General features: G+C 46.4%; 1 protein-coding gene across 1 annotated transcript in view; it reads right to left on the reverse strand.

The window, feature by feature from the left end:
* Positions 1-18,750, reverse strand: part of LOC141153876 (contactin-associated protein-like 5) — a 536,901-nt gene that overhangs the window by 234,361 nt on the left and 283,790 nt on the right. The window contains exon 5 of the mRNA XM_073639117.1: positions 1,229-1,432. Within this exon, the coding sequence (XP_073495218.1) occupies positions 1,229-1,432 (204 nt within the window). The remainder of the gene's footprint in view (positions 1-1,228; positions 1,433-18,750) is intronic.

Here is an 18,750-nt window from a genome sequence, read left to right on the forward strand (position 1 = left end):
AATATATAAATAAATAAAAAAAAATAATAAAATGATTAATTGACTGAAGACTTAATGGTAAACTCTACACTGCCCTTCTTTGAGGACTTTATTTTATAAACTATATTAAAAATAGAAAAAAGAGAACGAGCTACAGAACAGATTCGCATCTCCTGCTGAATTTGATGGGCAATTTCCGACATTTATGATGTAGAGTCTGGAATACCTTAATGTAACAGATGTATATAATCTGGTGTGTACACCGATGTATGAGCTAATTACTGGTGACATTTCTCACATTACAGCACAGGGTTTATGAAGACATTTCTGTTGATTTCTTCCTGAGTATTTAACAGACATGAAATCCCAAAGCAATGTCCCAGATCAAATTCAGAAGATGAATTAAAAAAAAAAAAGGCATAAAATGATTCTGAGTGATTAACTATGATGGTGCCGGCTCATTTGATGCTTCCTAGGTCTTTTCTACAAGCTCTTGCTCATACACAGTTTATCTAGCATCATACTGGATGTACATGTAAGGATCCTTGAGTCAAAATTGCCTTAATCCTTAGGTATCCACAAACAGAATCTACTCATATAGTACTATCTATCAACAATACTTAAGTCACCCATATAAAACTGCTATAATGTTCCCATGTAACAATGTGTTAAATTTTCGAATTATTTTTGGAATATGGCTAAAAAATGTGCCCCCTTCAGTTTTTCCACTTACAATTTAGCCTTGTATATATAATTTTTGGAGTATTTTCTATGTCTCATTCTGACTTCACTTTTGTAAAAAAAAAATTGGAGTAGGAGGGCTGCGCACAGTAAATTGTATTACAATTTACGATAATTATTATTTTTAGACTCTATTATTAGAACCTATACAGTTGTATTGGTTAGAAACAAGCAGGCCGAGAGAAGCGAAAAAGCCTGCATTATCAATAATGATATGTCTAACCAACTAGACTTAGATTTTAACTATCTTTAGCTACTTTCATCAACGTATCCATAATCTTTCTGTAGCTTGGGAGTTCCTATTACAGAGAGGGCCCACCGGGGAATGCACGGTTCTCCAGTAGGCCAGTCAACCTGTCTGAACATTTTTTACTCCCAGAGTTGCCGTAATGTATTCTCCCTCCATAAAAGGCACTGCAGAGGGCATATTATGACTTACCTTATGGGTTAAATCTGAAAAATAAACCCTCAAAAGCAATTTTCAGAAATTAATTGAAAAAGTCTATACCTAGGTTAATATACAGTGTCAATTTTCCCTTCTGTAACTCCAGAGTAATATAATCGCCACGCTGTCCTTCTCCGTGAAATAATACGCCTTCGCTCTGCATGCTCTTGAACTTCAGGGAAATGACATCTTTAAATGTAGTCATCAGTTTCTGATTGAACCTGTATAGGAGCGAGCTTCTGCCATCAAAGTCGGCTACATCGGATTCTAGAATGAACAAAGAGTCAATTGACAAGCGGTGGGGTAAACACACACAAGGTCAATGGTAATGCTGCTTGCTATTGACATGAACGGAAGTGGAGGCTTATTGGCAAATATTATGAAGTCATTGTCTTCTCACTGAAGTCAATCTCTTTACAATTTTCCTAACGATTCAGTGTTTTTACTAGAAATATTTGCCTTTAAGGAGAACCTGTCATCAGAATCAGTCACATTAACTTAAAGGTATGGGCATAAAGGTGCTGTTCTACTGATCTAATAGGTACCTTCACTGTAGAAATCCGCAGCCCGGTTGTTCTTTAATGATCATTAGAAGTTTGGGTTCAATAAGTGGTTTGTGCAACTGGGTGGACCTGTGGGGTGGGCCTGTGGGTAGGGCTTAGTCTCTGCCACAGCCCCTTAGATGCCTCTGGAGTTTGTATCTTCATACTATTTAAAATTTCACGCCGCGCCATTCTAGAAGCAGGTTGCGCTTGCATAGATTGATTTGGTTGAGGTCATCAGTAAATGGCACGGCGTTGGCGCATGCACACATTGACTTTGTATCTTCATACGGTTTAAAATTTTATGTATGCAAAAGGCGCTGTTCAACTGATTTAATAGGTACCTTCACTGTAGAAATCCGCAGCCGGGTTGTTCTTTAATGATCATTAGAAGTTTGGGTGCAATAACCTGTTCGCACATCTGGGTGGGCCTGTGGGGCAGGATTGTGGGTATGGTCTTCAGCTTTGACATGGCCCCTGAGCTGCCTCTGGTGCTCGTTTCTTCATACTGTTTAAAATTTAACGCCTGCGCCATTCTAACAGCACTTGCAAACATTCATCTTGAGGTGGGCTTCAGGGAAATGGCACCGGTATCAGCGAATGTGTAGATTTAGTTTTCGGGTCAATGACGAGCCGAGATCTCAATATGCGAATGTGCCGCCTCCATCGCCATTTTACTAAGACCGTCGGGAGGTCAATGTGCGCATGCGCCAACACCATTCCAATAAACTGAAGCCCTCAACCATATCAATGAACGTAAGAGCCGCCCGCGGCTAGAATGGCGCCGGCGTGAATTTTTAAACAGTATGAAGATACAAACACCAGAGGCATCTAAGTGGCCGTGGCAAAAACAAAGCCCACCCCACAGGCCCAGCCCACAGGCCACCCCCTATGCACAAACAGCTTACTGCACCCATACTACTAATGACCAGTAAAGAACAACCAGGCTGCGGATTTCTACAGTGAAGGTACCTGTTAAATCAGTAGCACAGCATCGTTATGCCCATGCCATTAGTTTAACGTGTGATCCTGATGACAGGTTCTTTTTAATATTAATGTTTGCTTTATACAATGGAGGCAAATGATTGCTGAAAAAAGGAAATAATTCCTTGTGCGTTTCCAGTGTGTTCGCATTGTGTAGGTGTTGATGTGTAATATAGCTGGATGTTTTATCATCGCCTTCCTTTTCCCACCTCTGACTGTAAGCAATTACTGATTCTCCTGGCGAATATTCGGCTAGTATAGAATGTTTAGGGTAATGTTTCCTGGGGGGAAAAAAATCTGAAATATCCATACCTATAGTCAGACGTTCAATTACTTGAAGTAAAGATTTTGGAGCCGATTTGTCAAAGCTTTTACACCAGAAAAATGATGTAAAAGCTTTGAAAGGTCACAACATTGTTTGAGCAACGGGAAGCGACTTTTGGCTTTTTCATGACAGTTTGGATCGGCTTCTACCTAAATGGACGGAGGCAGGACAAAATCCAAAGTCATCAAAAGTGACAGCATTTTGTACGCCATAAATTATACTCCAGTCCATGATTGGTGTAGTATTTCTGACGCAGGACATGGAGGTTAACGCCACTCAGAAGAGATGCCAAATTCATTAAGCGGTGTGCACCTCTTAATGAATTCGGCAGCTCCTACTCCAGCAAGAGTGGTGTATCGCAAGCAAGTTAGAATGGTCTGGATGATCACAAATCTGTCGGTGAAGTGTATTATTAAAAAAGCTGTTGGTTACTGCCGATTACCATTTATTTTCCTATAGCTGTATATGACAAGGTTACTCACTTTGACGTAATGAAGTCTGTGATTTTTGTAAAAGAGCTTCAAAGGGGTTCGATATGGTCTACCAGACCTCAGAGGATGATACAAATATTTTCAGCACATTTGGAGGCTTTGGAGTATTTTTAATTTGCAGCAAATGCAAATCAAATTTTTGGAGAAAAATTGGCAAAGTTGGCAAATTTAATTTTAAAAGATTCTCTCATCTCTAGTACTACTCAAATAGAATACACAGTACACCTATTGTTGGTGCCTGCTTGTGTGCAAATGAAAATCAACATAGCTGTCACAAGCTAATTATCAGTGGCTATGTCACACAGCATAGCTGTCACTTGCTAATTATCAGTGGCTATGTCACACAGAATAGCTGTCACTTGCTAATTATCAGTGGCTATGTCAAACAGAATAGCTGTCACTTGCTAATTATCAGTGGCTATGTCACACAGCATAGCTGTCACTTGCTAATTATCAGTGGCTATGTCACACAGAATAGCTGTCACTTGCTAATTATCAGTGGCTATGTCACACAGCATAGCTGTCACTTGCTAATTATCAGTGGCTATGTCACACAGCATAGCTGTCACTTGCTAATTATCAGTGGCTATGTCACACAACATACCTGTCACTTGGTAATTATCTTATTCATCAGTAAATGGTTATCAGATCTTAAAATGTTCACATTTATATACTATTCTTAGAATAGGCTATCAACATGTAATCAGTGGGAACCCCACCAAACCATAGGAATTAGGAATATCCATTCTCTCTGCAGTCACTATGATATCATTAAGTCTGTGATTTTCGGAAAAGCTTGAAAGGGGTTGGATATGGTCTATCAGAACTCAGAGGATCATAAATATATTTTTGAAGCATTTGGAAGCTTTGAGGTATTTTTAATTTGCAACAAATGCAAATAAACTTTTTGGGAAAAAATGGCAAAGTTGGCAAATTTAATTTTAAAAGAATCTCTCATCTCTAGTACTACTCAAGAACAGTACACAGTACCCCTACTACTGGTGTGTGCTTGTGTGCAAATGAAAATCAACATAGCTGTCGTGTGCTAATTATCAATGGCTATGTCACACAACATAGCTGTCACTTGCTAATTATCAATGGCTATGTCACACAACATACAGTGCATTGTGAAAGTATTTGGCCCCCTTGAACTTTTCTACCCTTTGCCACATTTCTGGCTTCAAGCATAAAGATATAAAATTCTAATTTTTTGGGGAAGAATCAACAACAAGTGGGACACAATCATGAAGTGGAACGAAATTTATTGGATATTTTAAACTTTTTTAACAAATTAAAAACTGAAAAGTGGGGCGTGCAATATTATTCGGCCCCCTTGAGTTAATACTTTGTAGCACCACCTTTTGCTGTGATTACAGCTGCAAGTCGCTTGGGGTATCTCTCTATCAGTTTTGCACATCGAGAGGCTGAAATTCTTGCCGATTCTTCCTTGCAAAACAGCTCGAGCTCATTGAGGTTGGATGGAGGATGTTTGTGAACAGTAGTTTTCAGCTCTTTCCACAGATTCTCGATTGGATTCAGGTCTGGACTTTGACTTGGCCATTCTAACACCTGGATACGTTTATTTTTGAACCATTCCATTGTAGATTTTGCTTTATGTTTGGGATCATTGTTTTGTTGGAAGATAAATCTCTGTCCCAGTCTCAGGTCTTTTGCAGACTCCAACAGGTTTTCTTTTCCTTGCATATGATTGTTCATGGTTCGTTCTCATTTAAGGGGCACATCTGCACTTAAAATACTAGAAACTTGCTGAGCCTGGCTAAAGTTTTAAGTATATGCTGCTCCGACCTCCAGAACCAAACAGTATTAATCCTAATAATTTCATAGAGTGCAAATATGTCATATATTTATTTCTTATTACGGTACATGTAAAACAATTCAACCAACTACTAAACAAGATATAGATGTACTGTGTGACATAATGAGTAAAGTAAAAAAAGGTGAAAGCGGTAATTCTATAGACTGAGTGGAGTTTGATTCAGTCTTTGATGTTGTCTATAAAGGAATAGACATCAAAGACAAAAGTTCTGCTGTCATTTGCAAGCTGTATATTCTGTGTAATTGCACAATATGCATGGGCTTCTAATAGAAAACTAATTGCGGGGAGAACATTTCCAATTTGAGACCATGACAAACCTGCTGCGCTCTCCTGAGGGTTCATATAAATGGTAAAGTAATGAAAACAAACACTTATGCACCTGCCTATTATATCCCAACAAAAGAAATCCAGATATCCTAATGCACCTGCATTTCACATGTACGATAAGATGAAAATACCCAGGGGTCTTATTACTTGCATCTCAGACTTTTCCATTACAGCTGCACTGTTATTTCGGTAAGGTGTTGATCCAGAAACAAGATCCAAGTCTCTTCAATATGTTTATGGGGTGAAGGCTAGCCAGCCTTGTCAGATGCCAAAGAAAACCAACTGCTTAATACTTATATTTCTCTCTCTATGTATCTCTGTGTCTGTGTATTGTAAGATGGCCGCTTGACACATCATTAAAAGGAGGTTATAATTGAAGGGAGATATAGGTCGTTGTCCTCTGTGATTTATGCCTGGAAGCAAGCTCTAGCACACATAGTGCTGAGAGTGTGAATAGGATGAGGCAAGGGTCGGGTTTACAAGCAATGAGAGAGATGGGTGGGACTGGCTGCTCACATATACCCAACCCGGGGGGGTGGTGTGGCGGATATAAGGAAGTCCAGCTGTAACATTATTGCACAGTAAGTGGAGGTAAGAAGGCCTCCTGTGTGATGTCTCCAGACTGAGTTTGTGTACTGGATGCTATGCAGCCTGAGTGTACTAAAAAGTACCGTTATTTGGACTGTTTATATTGTTTTTATTTTGTCTGTACTGAAGGCAGTTTATTTCCTTTGTTTGAGGCATGGTTTATGGAGACTTAATAAACCAGCCTAGACGTTTTACTTAAATCGCTTCCCATGCCAACCTTAAATGCAACCAAATGAGTAGAAATGTTACAGTTGGTGCAGAAGCACAGGCACGAATCCCAAGGGGCACGTGCGACTGCCATGGGGAAACTGCATGTCTTGGTTAAAAGCGGCTACAGTAGGAAAAACAGACAACATGGAGAAGTTGAAATAGCAACTGATTAAGGCTAATCTCAAGCAGAAACAGCTATGGCAGCAGCAATAGTGGCAACAGCAACATCAGATGTCGCAACAGCACAATCAGCGCATATAACTCCTAGCAAAGGCGATCTGGTGGCAGCCCCAACCTCAAGTTAAGGTGATGATTCGCACGTGAGCAAGACGTTAAGTAGAGTCTTGCAAAAGATGCCCTTGGGTGATGATGTAGAGGCATTGTTGATGGCGTTTAAAAAGGTTGCGGAATGGGAGAAAGTACCTTCGGAGCAGTAGGCACATGTTCTGGCTCCAAATCTAAATAGGGGAACCACAGAAGACCTATGCTAACTTGGCCTAGCAGGATGCAAAAGAGTACACCAAGTAGAAAATTGAGATCTTTATCTTGGCGTGCTTAGGAGTAACTCTGACTGTCAGGGCCACCTGGGTGCATGACTGGGCCTATCACGGTGACAAACCTCCCTGATCCAAAATATTCAACCTATTACACCTGGTTCAAAAGTACCCTGATGAAGGAGGCCGCAGCCTCAGAAACATTATGGATTAGCGCTGGGTGATCCTCCTTTCAGAGAAAGCCCACAGGCTTTGTGACGACACACTGATACAAAGCGCACACATCTTTGTTCTTATTTGCCACACAGGTATGACCGGCCGGCACACCTCACTAGCTTTAGGTGGATACCTTCATCTCCTTGTGCAGATTCCTAGCCAGACACTGGGTGGCACCCCCTGTCTTCATCTGCCTTGAACTACACACCTACTAATCAGCTATTACAGTAACATTGTAGCCTCTCCATTCTGGACTCCTTGCTGACTGCCTGGTCTCTACCACTACACCAGCCTGACATGTGTTAATTCATAGTTTTGATGCCTTCAGTGTGAATGTGCGATTTTCAAAGTCATGAAAATACAGAAAAATCTTTAAATGAGAAGGTGTGTCCAAACTTTGGGTCTGTACTGTATATGAGTAGCACTGCTGCACATCCTTTCATTCTTTATTAGCATTCTGGTTCAAAAATGGTTGCAACTAAAATCTTCCTCTCCAGCGCAGATGGTGGAGTGGGTCGTCATTGACGGGTTCATACACTCCCTTCCAAAACTGATGCAGTTCCGGGTTGCCCAGGAAGATCCTTGGAATGCCGATGACCTGGTGGGCCTGGCGGAAAGTTGTCAGGTGGTTGAGAGTTACTTGGGAAAGCAAGGGGTCTTAACATCTCCATACTGGGTGTCACACTCCACCAAGGAGCCAGACAACGAGACAGATGGGAAGGGGAGCACTGCCACTAGGGAAAGATTAGACGGACAACCAGTGAAACTTGCCCTGCGCAACCCTGAGCTCCCTGACTTCCCTAAATGGATTCTTTCACTCCGTGTAGCAATCGCGTTCCTATCCCTGTCTGACCTAAGCACAGCCCTGCCTAGTTAGTGAGGCAGTAGGATTGCAAATCCTGCTCTATAATACAGACACAAAGGTAAACTGAACAGGGTAAAAGAAAACAGCAATCACTCTAAGCGCACCAAGACTATAGAATTGTAAAAAAAAAGGGAAAGAAAGGGAGAGGCAAACTTAAGGGGAGATAAGGAAAAGGAAGACAGCAGACAAACTTCCAAATAGCAATCTCCAGGGACGTCTCCTAAATGACTTCTCTTTCCCTGGCTCACAGCTCCAAACCAATTCCAAGATATAGCAAGCTATTACTGGCAACTACCCAAGCTAAGAGGTGAGTACTTAAAACAGAGGGGAGTGAAGAAAAGCAAAATAGCTGATATAACTCAAGATGGAAAACTTTAGGAGACAAGCAGGAATATTTAACCCTTGCAGCCAGTGAACAAGGGAAATCTGCATAGCTAACTGGAAAGCAAAACAGATCCAACCAGTGCAGGCGTGTGTGTAACTCTGTGATCTTCTGACCCCTGAAATGGAGACCACTCTCTGTCGCAGTATCCCCATTGCATTGGAGTTCCCAAAGGGGGGAGGAAGCCCAAATGAAGGGAACTAGAGCCACATCTGGGGGGCTTCTAAGGGCCCAGGAAGCGTCTGAGTTGTTGCCAAAGGTCCCATTTAATAAAGCGATTTGTTGGAGGTGGCTCACCTGGGTCATATAGCCGGCCATTGCCCCATGATCACCGAGCCTATGCACTGCAGCATTAATCAGCAATGCTCGTATTATGCATATCCTGCCTACAGTGTTGGCTCTCAACCCAGCGAGGGGCCACAGGCATGTCCCGTATTTGTGAACAAAGTGCCAATGTCTGATCTGTTGGACCCTGTAAGTTTGGTAAACCTAGTGAGGGCTAAAACTTCCTTGCCGGCAATTCCTGGGAAGAAGCTTGGCGTCTGCAATATCCATATATCCATGGGAACTCTAAAGACTACCCTGTGGCCTGAGTGGTCATTGACACACACTGTGGCACATAGTATGAGGTTAGAATAGTCAAGGACCCATTACACTCTGTTATATTATGGCGAGACTTTGTCTTGTTTTAGGACTTGTGGTGGAAAGTGGTGTCGCTTGGTTACTCAAATGACAGCCAGGTCATCCTTAAACAAAAATCAAAGTAGCCTGAGTCTGACGGGTTTCCCTTTTGTGTGATGGTTGGCAATGAGGCAGCGTCCTCTGAGGCCAACATCCCTGAGCTGAGGGTGTCCGGGGGGAACTTTGGAGGCACCCAAATCAGGGACCTAACTCTTAAAGGAACATTTGATAACCTAACTGTTCCAAATGGGGTTGCTCAAGAGCCATATTTTGCCATGAATGGGGAGTTATTATATCATGTCACCAAGTAGAGAGGTGAGGTGATCGAGCAGTTGTTGGTACCTGGACCCTACAGATGCAGGGTGTTAGACATGGCTCATGCTAATGCCTTAGGTGGTCATGTGAGGGGTAGAAAAAACCCAAAAATTGATTCTTCAGAGGTTCTACTGGCCCAGCTGTCACCAAGAGATCATGAATTATTGTGGGTACAATCCAACCTGCCAGCTAATTTCCCTGGTCGCTCATTTCTGTAGTCCCTTAGTGCCATTACCCATCATTGACATCCTGTTTGATCGCATAGTGATGGATTTAGTGTAACTCCTGATAAAGTCCGCTTGAGGGCATCAGTATATCCTGGTAGTAGTCGATTATGCTATACAGTACCCAGAGTTGGTATCACTAAGAAACTCCTCCACTAAGTGTATAGCCCCAGAGCCTGTCCATATCTTTTCCAGAATGGGACTTCCGAAAGAGATCCTAATGGACCAAGGGACTTAATTTATGTTGAAAGTCATGAGAGTTGGGTAAAGCTCTGCAGATCATTCAGCTCATGACCTCGTTGTACCACCCACAGATGGACGGTCTGGAAAGATTTCATAAAACCTAAAAAAAACCTTGAAGGACATGATGAAGAAGGTTGTAGAGAAGGACAGCAGAGACTGGGACTACCTACTGCCATATCTGCACTGCCATATTTTCCTTGTTTGAGCATTTATATGGCTGACACCCCTGTAGACTCCAGGATATAGCAAAGGAGATCTGGGAAGAAGAGGTTGTACCCTACAGGAACGTGGTCGAGCATGTCGCACAAATGCAAGAAAGGATTGCTTAAGTTATGCCCACTATGAGAGAGCTCGTCCTCCAGGTGCAAGAGGTGCAGTCAAGGGTGTACAACTTGTCGGAGAGGATGAGACAGTTCAGCCCTGGAGATCAAGTACTAGTACTGGTACCCACAGTGGACAGCAAATTTCTGGCCAAACGGCAGGAACCCTACGGAGTGATCAAAAAGATTGGTGAAGTCAACTATAAAGTCCACCAAGTGAGGAGAAAGAAGCCCTACCAGATTTTTGAGGTAATAAGGTCTCTTGTGTGATGTCTCCAGACTAAGTTTGTGTACTGGATGTCATCCAACCTGAGGGTACCACACTATCACCAAAGTGACGTTATTTGGGCTGTTTTTCTTTTGTTTGCACTGAAAGTCAATTTCCTTTGTTTGAGGCATGGTTTATGGAGTCTTAATAAACCATCTTGAATGTTTTACTTACACTGCTTTCTGTGCCTACCTCAAACTTAACCAAGTGTGTAGAAAAGCTACAGTATCTTTCCAAATATATTGTATTGATGAGCGTATCAGGCAAAAATCTAATTTGCCTGTTCGCATAGATTTCCAAGGAAATCTAACATCTCTTATTATGCTCTGGGGTCTCTCAAGACCCCAGATCATAATAAACGGAATGTGTAAAAAAAAACTCATATACTAAGCTCACCTCCCTAGCATTTCCACTCCTCAATGTCACCAGTCCGGGCCTTGTCGCATCTTCTAATCCTTGCCACTCATGTTGAAATACCTTGGCCTCTCAAATTGAGCTGGGACTTCCAGCTCTGATGAAGCCCGAGAGAGTTCTGTAAAATTGCAGGGAAGGTCACAACATCAGGACATCATGATGTGCGCCGTGACTTTTGTTCAGAACCGTCCTGGGCATTCAGGATTTCAGCATCAGCAGTGGAGATGAGAAGATGATGTGAGGACCAGAGGGGTGACGATGAGCTGCAGTGGGGACGGAGAGGTGAGCGGTAAGGTGGGTATAGGTATTTTTATAAATATTTTAAACCTTTCGATGGTCCTTAATGGTTTAGAAAAAAATGGTGGTAGGTGACTGCTATTTTGCTAATTCTGTACAGAAGCAAATTACAAAAAATCCATATTTTGGCAAATGTGGATTTTTGTGAAATGCATGTAGAATTAAATTTTACTCTAATTCATTTGTTCATCTTTATTACATTCCTAGCTTGTAAAGTTCAGACATTTCAATTGAATTTACTGTGGTTCGGACATTTCAATTCTTTATGATGGAAGTTTTGTTAATCTTGTAAGAAACACTTTCATAAGTCATTTTACATGTAGAACCTCAGTTCTACCATAATAATAGCACAGCGGATATTAAACACTCAGAGTGCTGGCCGTGAATGAAATATATCAGTGAAGTTAATTCTTTAAAACAAATGGAGCCATTTTTTATTATAGGTAAATGGTTGCTCCAATTTAATATAAACTCCAAATAGAAAAATCTGTCATTTAGTAGAAGGTCACAGCAATTAAAAAAAGAGATTTCAGCATAATTTCAAGAAGCAACATCAGTAAAGTTCAAGCAATAAAATGTTCTGGAGAAGACTTTTCCCTGTCAATGACTGACAGTGTAGACAGTGAAATAACATATAACTGTAAAGCTCCCATTCACAGTTCACTTACTGTAGGACACAATACAATGGAGAAGCCTGAATAAATGTTGATACAATGTTTCCCACCTACAAAGCATCAAATTGAAGTTTCTGAAGTACTGAAGCACTGATTCTGAATTATATATGGTATTATACTCCAGAGCTGCACTCACTATTCTGCTGGTGCATTCATTGTGCATATCCATTTCAAAAGATCAGTAAACCAACACTGCTGCAAGTATATAGCACTGGAGGATGAAATGCTGGTTAAAAGAGAACGCCAGACATAGTGGTGCTCAACTGTACAGCAATGCTCAAGTTTCCCATAGACTTACATTGGGCTCATTACTCGGGTCGAGCACCCGAGCATTACGATTTGCACGACCCGAGCAACAAGCACCCGAGCATTTTAGTGCTCACTCATCACTAGTGCTCAACTGTTCAGCAATACAATATTCAAAAATTATGAAAAGAGAACAAAAATAAGTAGCACTTACCACTAGCATATTATTTTGTACTTTTTTATTCAAAGATCACATGGGAATACAGAGTAAAGACACAAAGACTGGGCTACTGCTATTTCACGCATAATTACTAGTGTTGAGCGAGCACTAAAATGCTCGGGTGCTCGAAGCTCGGGCCGAGCTCACTGTGATACTCGGGTGCTCGACTCGAGCAAAGAGCCCAATGTTATTCTATGGGAGACCCGAGCATTTTTGCGGCGGCTCCCCCGGCAGTCTGTAGAAAGCCTAAAAAGTGCCCAAAACGATAGTGACAGTGCTCAAAAGACTTGGGGACAGCATGGGGATCACCCCAGGAAGCATTTCTGACCCCTAGGTCACTGCTGTCAACAATGTGGTCAGAGGTATTAAGCCACTTTTACGGGCTCATAACAAAACGTTCAAAAACGAAACTAAAACTGCTTTCCTGTGAAATATGTTAAGGAATATCCTTTCCATGGTAAAGACTTCTGTATAAGGTAAAATAAATAACCAAAAACAAAAATACTCCTCCATACCTTGGGCTATGTTCACAAGTAGCATTTTTTATGCGTTTTTGCACTTTTGTATTGCTTTCAACCGTGACAAATGCATTCACCTGGAAATGTCATTTTAACATTTTACAATCTTATCAGGCCATGTGCTGTGTGACACATGCATACAGTGCTGAAAAGACATGGGAACAGCATGGGGAAGACCCCTGGAAGCATCTCTGACACCCAAGTCACTGCCTAAAAGTGTGCCCATCAGAAGTGATCCTTGCCGCATCAGAAGATGCAGACTTGCAACTATCCCCGAGCAAGTCCTTGTCCCAAGGCAGTGTTCAATTGTACCTACCCCATTCCTTGCAATGCAAGTGCAAGTATGCAGCCTGCCACCCACCCCCAGGCAGCAATACCATACTGCTAGCTTGCTTGCACTTGAAATGGGGCCTTTTAGTTTGGAGGAGGCCGAAGATGGCCACTACCTCATGGCTGCTTTGGCAGCGAGGTATCCATACTCAGTCCCCAGCCGCCCGGCGGCCAGGTGTCCACGCTCGGTCCCCAGCTGCCAGGGGGCGGCCCGGTGTCCATAAATGGTCCCCAACCGCCCCTATTTCTCCTGGGAACTTCCACCACACTTTTCTTAGCCTGGCCTGCTTTAGGGTAGCATTAGACGAGCCAACCAGAGAGCCAGACTCCTCCTGTGGGCCCTGGCTTCTCCATCAGGGGAGTTGAGAGTGCCAAGGTGAGGAGCATGATGATGATGATAGAAGTTAATGTGGCACCCCAGGGGTCTGGTTTCCACAGTAACGGCAGTGTTATGTCTGAGAGCAGGTGGGAGGTCTCTTGGTCAGGAATCCTATGCATGCCACACCTCCTGCCCAGTCCTGGGAGGGGAAGAACTTCCCCTATATAAACCTGGGGCTGAGGCAGGGTTAGACAGTTCAGAGGGAGAGTTCAGCCAGGAGGGCTGACAGGGAGCTGTGGCTCCGGCTGGGCCCAGCTCCTGGGCCATGCCAGAAGTAGAGACAGAGAAGAGAAGCAGCTATGGGAAGAAACAACAGGAGCTCTGTGGGAGCAGTGTTACAAGGAGTCAGGGGCTGGCAGCTGCAGAGCTCGCCCTGACTGAGAAGATTTCTTACCGGACCCGGAGTCCGAGGCTGTGGGGACTAACTCCTACCCAGCAGCAGAATCCGTCAGGCAGGGGATTTCAGGTCCTCTGGCCAAGAAACCTGAAGGAACGGTCACACGCATGGGACCAGCACCGCCGTCGTGGAGCGGAAGCTACTAGAAGGCCCCGAGTCACCGGCCATACGGGTGAGCACCACACGGTACACTCAGGGACGTGGGCTACTTATACCCGCCTCTAGCAAGGTAGCCAGAAGAGTACAGTTAGTTTGGGAGGCCTACAACTCCGCCTGGCCAGGGGAGATCCCATCTGCTCAAGGACTGACCAGGCCCCAATCGCTAGCCAGTACTCCGGGAGGGTCTATCTTTGTCACCAGTAAAGACCCTGAACTACACCGTACCGTCTCCGAGTGGTTCCTGCTACCCCCATCATCCACGTCGGCTGCCCTGAGGCCATACCCCTCCCGTTGGGGGTTATACCATCCCCGCTGCACCATCCTTCCACCGGCCTCAGCGGTCTGCTCTGCAGCGGCAGCTCCAAAGCTGCATTCAACGGGTGGCGTAGTCGTACAACATCTACCGCTAATAGAGCGCCACTTAGTCTGACTCCCTGGGCACGGACCGGGTCACCGCCACGAGACTACAACCCTCAACAGATCCGGCTCCGGGTAAGCTCCCGCGTGCGCAACGCTGCGCGACACAGGCCCATGGGTGCGTCAACTTTTGGCGTAGTCGGCAGGATCTCGTGCCCGCAACCACCGGGTACTGCATGCCTGAAAAAGACTGTTCAAACTTACCAGTGGTGAAGATTCCCGCCATCCGGCGCCATCTTCTGTCTTCTTCCCGCCATCCGCGAAGTTTTCCCGCCATCCGGCACCATCTTCTGCCTTCTTCCCGCCATCCGTGGAGTTTTCCCGCCGTTGGACGCCATCTTGAAGACGCCGCGCGGGAAGAAGAGGGGCGTGGACTCCGAAAGCGCGCGAGAACTGAAGCCCCGCCTCACGTCCGGACGTTGCGTAAGGTCCTGGAAGGAGCCCAGCAGACGCCGACGTCACAGGAGCGCGACGGAAGGTCCTCAACCCTGACGATCCACTGCGGAGCCGCGGCCTACGGAAGAGGATCATCGCAAGGTAGGCCACGGTCCACTAGGGGGGAGAAGGATGTCAGATACGGAGGAGAGCTTCACCGCTTCAACCCCCGCCAGCGCCACCGCTGTTGCTGTCATGCCTTTCATCATGCCCTATATCCCGGGGGCAGCCTGGCTACCCCAGTACTCAGGGGAGTCACATACCCTGCATGACTTTAGAGAAAAGCTGGATAGCCTCTTCCAGGTGTACCCCCTCACAGAGGAGCAAAAAGTGAGCATCCTGGTGGCCCAATTAACCGGGGCAGCCCAAAGGGAGGTAAAGTCCTGGCCACCTGGGAGGAGGACTGTCGCAGAGATACTAACCCAGCTAACCGAGGAGGAGCTGCAGTACTACCAATACGAGGAAAGCCAAGAGGACCCGGACGGGTCTGAGGACTACCCTCAGGAGGGAGCACAAAGAGGACATAGCTACTGAAGGGAAGTAGCGTTAATAAAGAGCTGTAAATAGTTACCCGTAAGGGTACAAGGACTGCTGCTAATTAAAATATGGTCCCCGTTGGGATTAGTGAATTGTTCCCCATGTGCCCCTATCTTAAACCAGGCTGAGGACTGTGAGCAGCCATTCCTTATCCCCACTGGCCGAGGACTGAGAGCGGCCATATCCTGTAAATAATTATGTGTTTCTAGTAATTTATGGGAGTCTTTGGTGGATTTACCGGGAATCCTTTGTACATGGTTGGAGCGTAACCCAGGAATGGACTAAAGACTGTTAAGGACTCGGGGCAGGACAGACCCCTACCTGGTTACGTCTCCCTGTTTTGGTGAAATGGACACCTTACTTTTCGTCAAAGACTGCACCCGGTTGCGGACACGCCGTAACCATCTTTATGTGTTTTTCTTATTGTATTATTATTGTTTATACCTTGTTATGTTTTTCTAAAAATATGTTTAGTCCCGGAGTACTAAATTTCACTAGGGGGGAATGTGGCACCCCAGGGGTCTGGTTTCCACAGTGACGGCAGTGTTATGTCTGAGAGCAGGTGGGAGGTCTCTTGGTCAGGAATCCTATGCATGCCACACCTCCTGCCCAGTCCTGGGAGGGGAAGAACTTCCCCTATATAAACCTGGGGCTGAGGCAGGGTTAGACAATTCAGAGGGAGAGTTCAGCCAGGAGGGCTGACAGGGAGCTGTGGGTCCGGCTGGGCCCAGCTCCTGGGCCATGCCAGAAGTAGAGACAGAGAAGAGAAGCAGCTATGGGAAGAAACAACAGGAGCTCTGTGGGAGCAGTGTTACAAGGAGTCAGGGGCTGGCAGCTGCAGAGCTCGCCCTGACTGAGAAGATTTATTATCGTACCCGGAGTCCGAGGCTGTGGGGACTAACTCCTACCCAGCAGCAGAATCCGTCAGGCAGGGGATTTCAGGTCCTCTGGCCAAGAAACCCGAAGGCACGGTCACACGCATGGGACCAGCACCGCCGTCGTGGAGCGGAAGCTACTAGAAGGCCCCGAGTCACCGGCCATACGGGTGAGCACCACACGGTACACTCAGGGACGTGGGCTACTTATACCCGCCTCTAGCAAGGTAGCCAGAAGAGTACAGTTAGTTTGGGAGGCCTACAACTCCGCCTGGCCAGGGGAGATCCCATCTGCTCAAGGACTGACCAGGCCCCAATCGCTAGCCAGTACTCCGGGAGGGTCTATCTTTGTCACCAGTAAAGACCCTGAACTACACCGTACCGTCTCCGAGTGGTTCCTGCTACCCCCATCATCCACGTCGGCTGCCCTGAGGCCATACCCCTCCCGTTGGGGGTTATACCATCCGCGCTGCACCATCCTTCCACCGGCCTCAGCGGTCTGCTCTGCAGCGGCAGCTCCAAAGCTGCATTCAACGGGTGGCGTAGTCGTATAACATCTACCGCTAATACAGCGCCACTTAGTCTGACTCCCTGGGCACGGACCGGGTCACCGCCACGAGACTACAACCCTCAACAGATCCGGCTCCGGGTAAGCTCCCGCGTGCGCAACGCTGCGCGACACAGGCCCAGGGGTGCGTCATTAGCATCTGCTTTGTTTTCTTGGAATGCAAGTGTGACACCCCAGGGGTCTGGTTGCCACAGTAACAGCAATGTTATGTCTGAGAGCAGGTGGGAGGTCTCTTGGTCAGGAATCCTATGCATGCCACACCTCCTGCCCAGTCCTGGGAGTGGAAGAACTTCCCCTATATAAACCTAGGGCTGAGTCAGGGTTAGTGAGTAGAGAAGAAGTAGAGACAGAGAAAATAAGCAAATATAGGAACAGAACATCAGGAGCTCTGTGGGAGCAGTGTTACAAGGAGTCAGGGGCTGGCAGCTGCAGAGCTCGCCCTGACTGAGAAGATTTCTTACCGGACCCGGAGTCCGAGGCTGTGGGGACTAACTCCTACCCAGCAGCAGAATCCGTCAGGCAGGGGATTTCAGGTCCTCTGGCCAAGAAGCCCGAAGGCACGGTCACACGCATGGGACCAGCACCGCCGTCGTGGAGCGGAAGCTACTAGAAGGCCCCGAGTCACCGGCCATACGGGTGAGCACCACACGGTACACTCAGGGACGTGGGCTACTTATACCGCCTCTAGCAAGGTAGCCAGAAGAGTACAGTTAGTTTGGGAGGCCTACAACTCCGCCTGGCCAGGGGAGATCCCATCTGCTCAAGGACTGACCAGGCCCCAATCGCTAGCCAGTACTCCGGGAGGGTCTGTCTTTGTCACCAGTAAAGACCCTGAACTACACCGTACCGTCTCCGAGTGGTTCCTGCTACCCCCATCATCCACGTTGGCTGCCCTGAGGCCATACCCCTCCCATTGGGGGTTATACCATCTACGCTGCACTATCCTACCACCGGCCTCAGCGGTCTGCCCTGCAGCGGCAGCTCCATAGCTGCATTCAACGGGTGGCGTAGTCGTCCTACATCTACCGCTAATACAGCGCCACTTAGTCTGACTCCCTGGGCACGGACCGGATCACCGCCACGAGACTACAACCCTCAAGAGGTCCGGCTCCGGGTAAGCTCCCGCGTGCGCAACGCAGCGCGACACAGGCCCAGGGGCGCGTCAACTTTTGGCGTAGTCGGCAGGATCTCGTGCCCGCAACCACCGGGTACTGCATGCCTGAAAGAGACTGTTCAAACTTACCTGTGGTGAAGATTCCCGTCATCAGGCGCCATTTTCAGCCTTCTTCCCGCCTTCCGTGGAGTTTTCCCGCCGTTGGACGCCATCTTGAAGACGTCGCGCGGGAAGAAGAGGGGCGTGGACTCCGAAAGCGCGCGAGAACTGAAGCCCCGCCTCACGTCCGGACGTCGCGTAAGGTCCTGGAAGGAGCCCAGCAGACGCCGACGTCACAGGAGCGCGACGGAAGGTCCTCAACCCTGACGATCTACTGCGGAGCCGCGGCCTACGGAAGAGGATCATCGCAAGGTAGGCCACGGTCCACTAGGGGGGAGGAGGATGTCGGATACGGAGGAGAGCTTCACTGCCTCAACCCCCGCCAGCGCCATCGCTGCTGCAGTCATGCCTTTCACCATGCCCTATATCCCGGGAGCGGCCTGGCTACCCCAGTACTCAGGGGAGTCACATACCCTGCATGACTTTAGAGAAAAGCTGGATAGCCTCTTCCAGGTGTACCCCCTCACAGAAGAGCAAAAAGTGAGCATCCTGGTGGCCCAATTAACTGGGGCAGCCCGAAGGGAGGTAAAGTCC

Source organism: Phyllobates terribilis, unplaced genomic scaffold, assembly GCF_046119375.1.
Source record: "Phyllobates terribilis strain yellow unplaced genomic scaffold, ASM4611937v1 Scaffold_7__3_contigs__length_470593459, whole genome shotgun sequence".
Classification (NCBI taxonomy): domain Eukaryota; kingdom Metazoa; phylum Chordata; class Amphibia; order Anura; family Dendrobatidae; genus Phyllobates; species Phyllobates terribilis.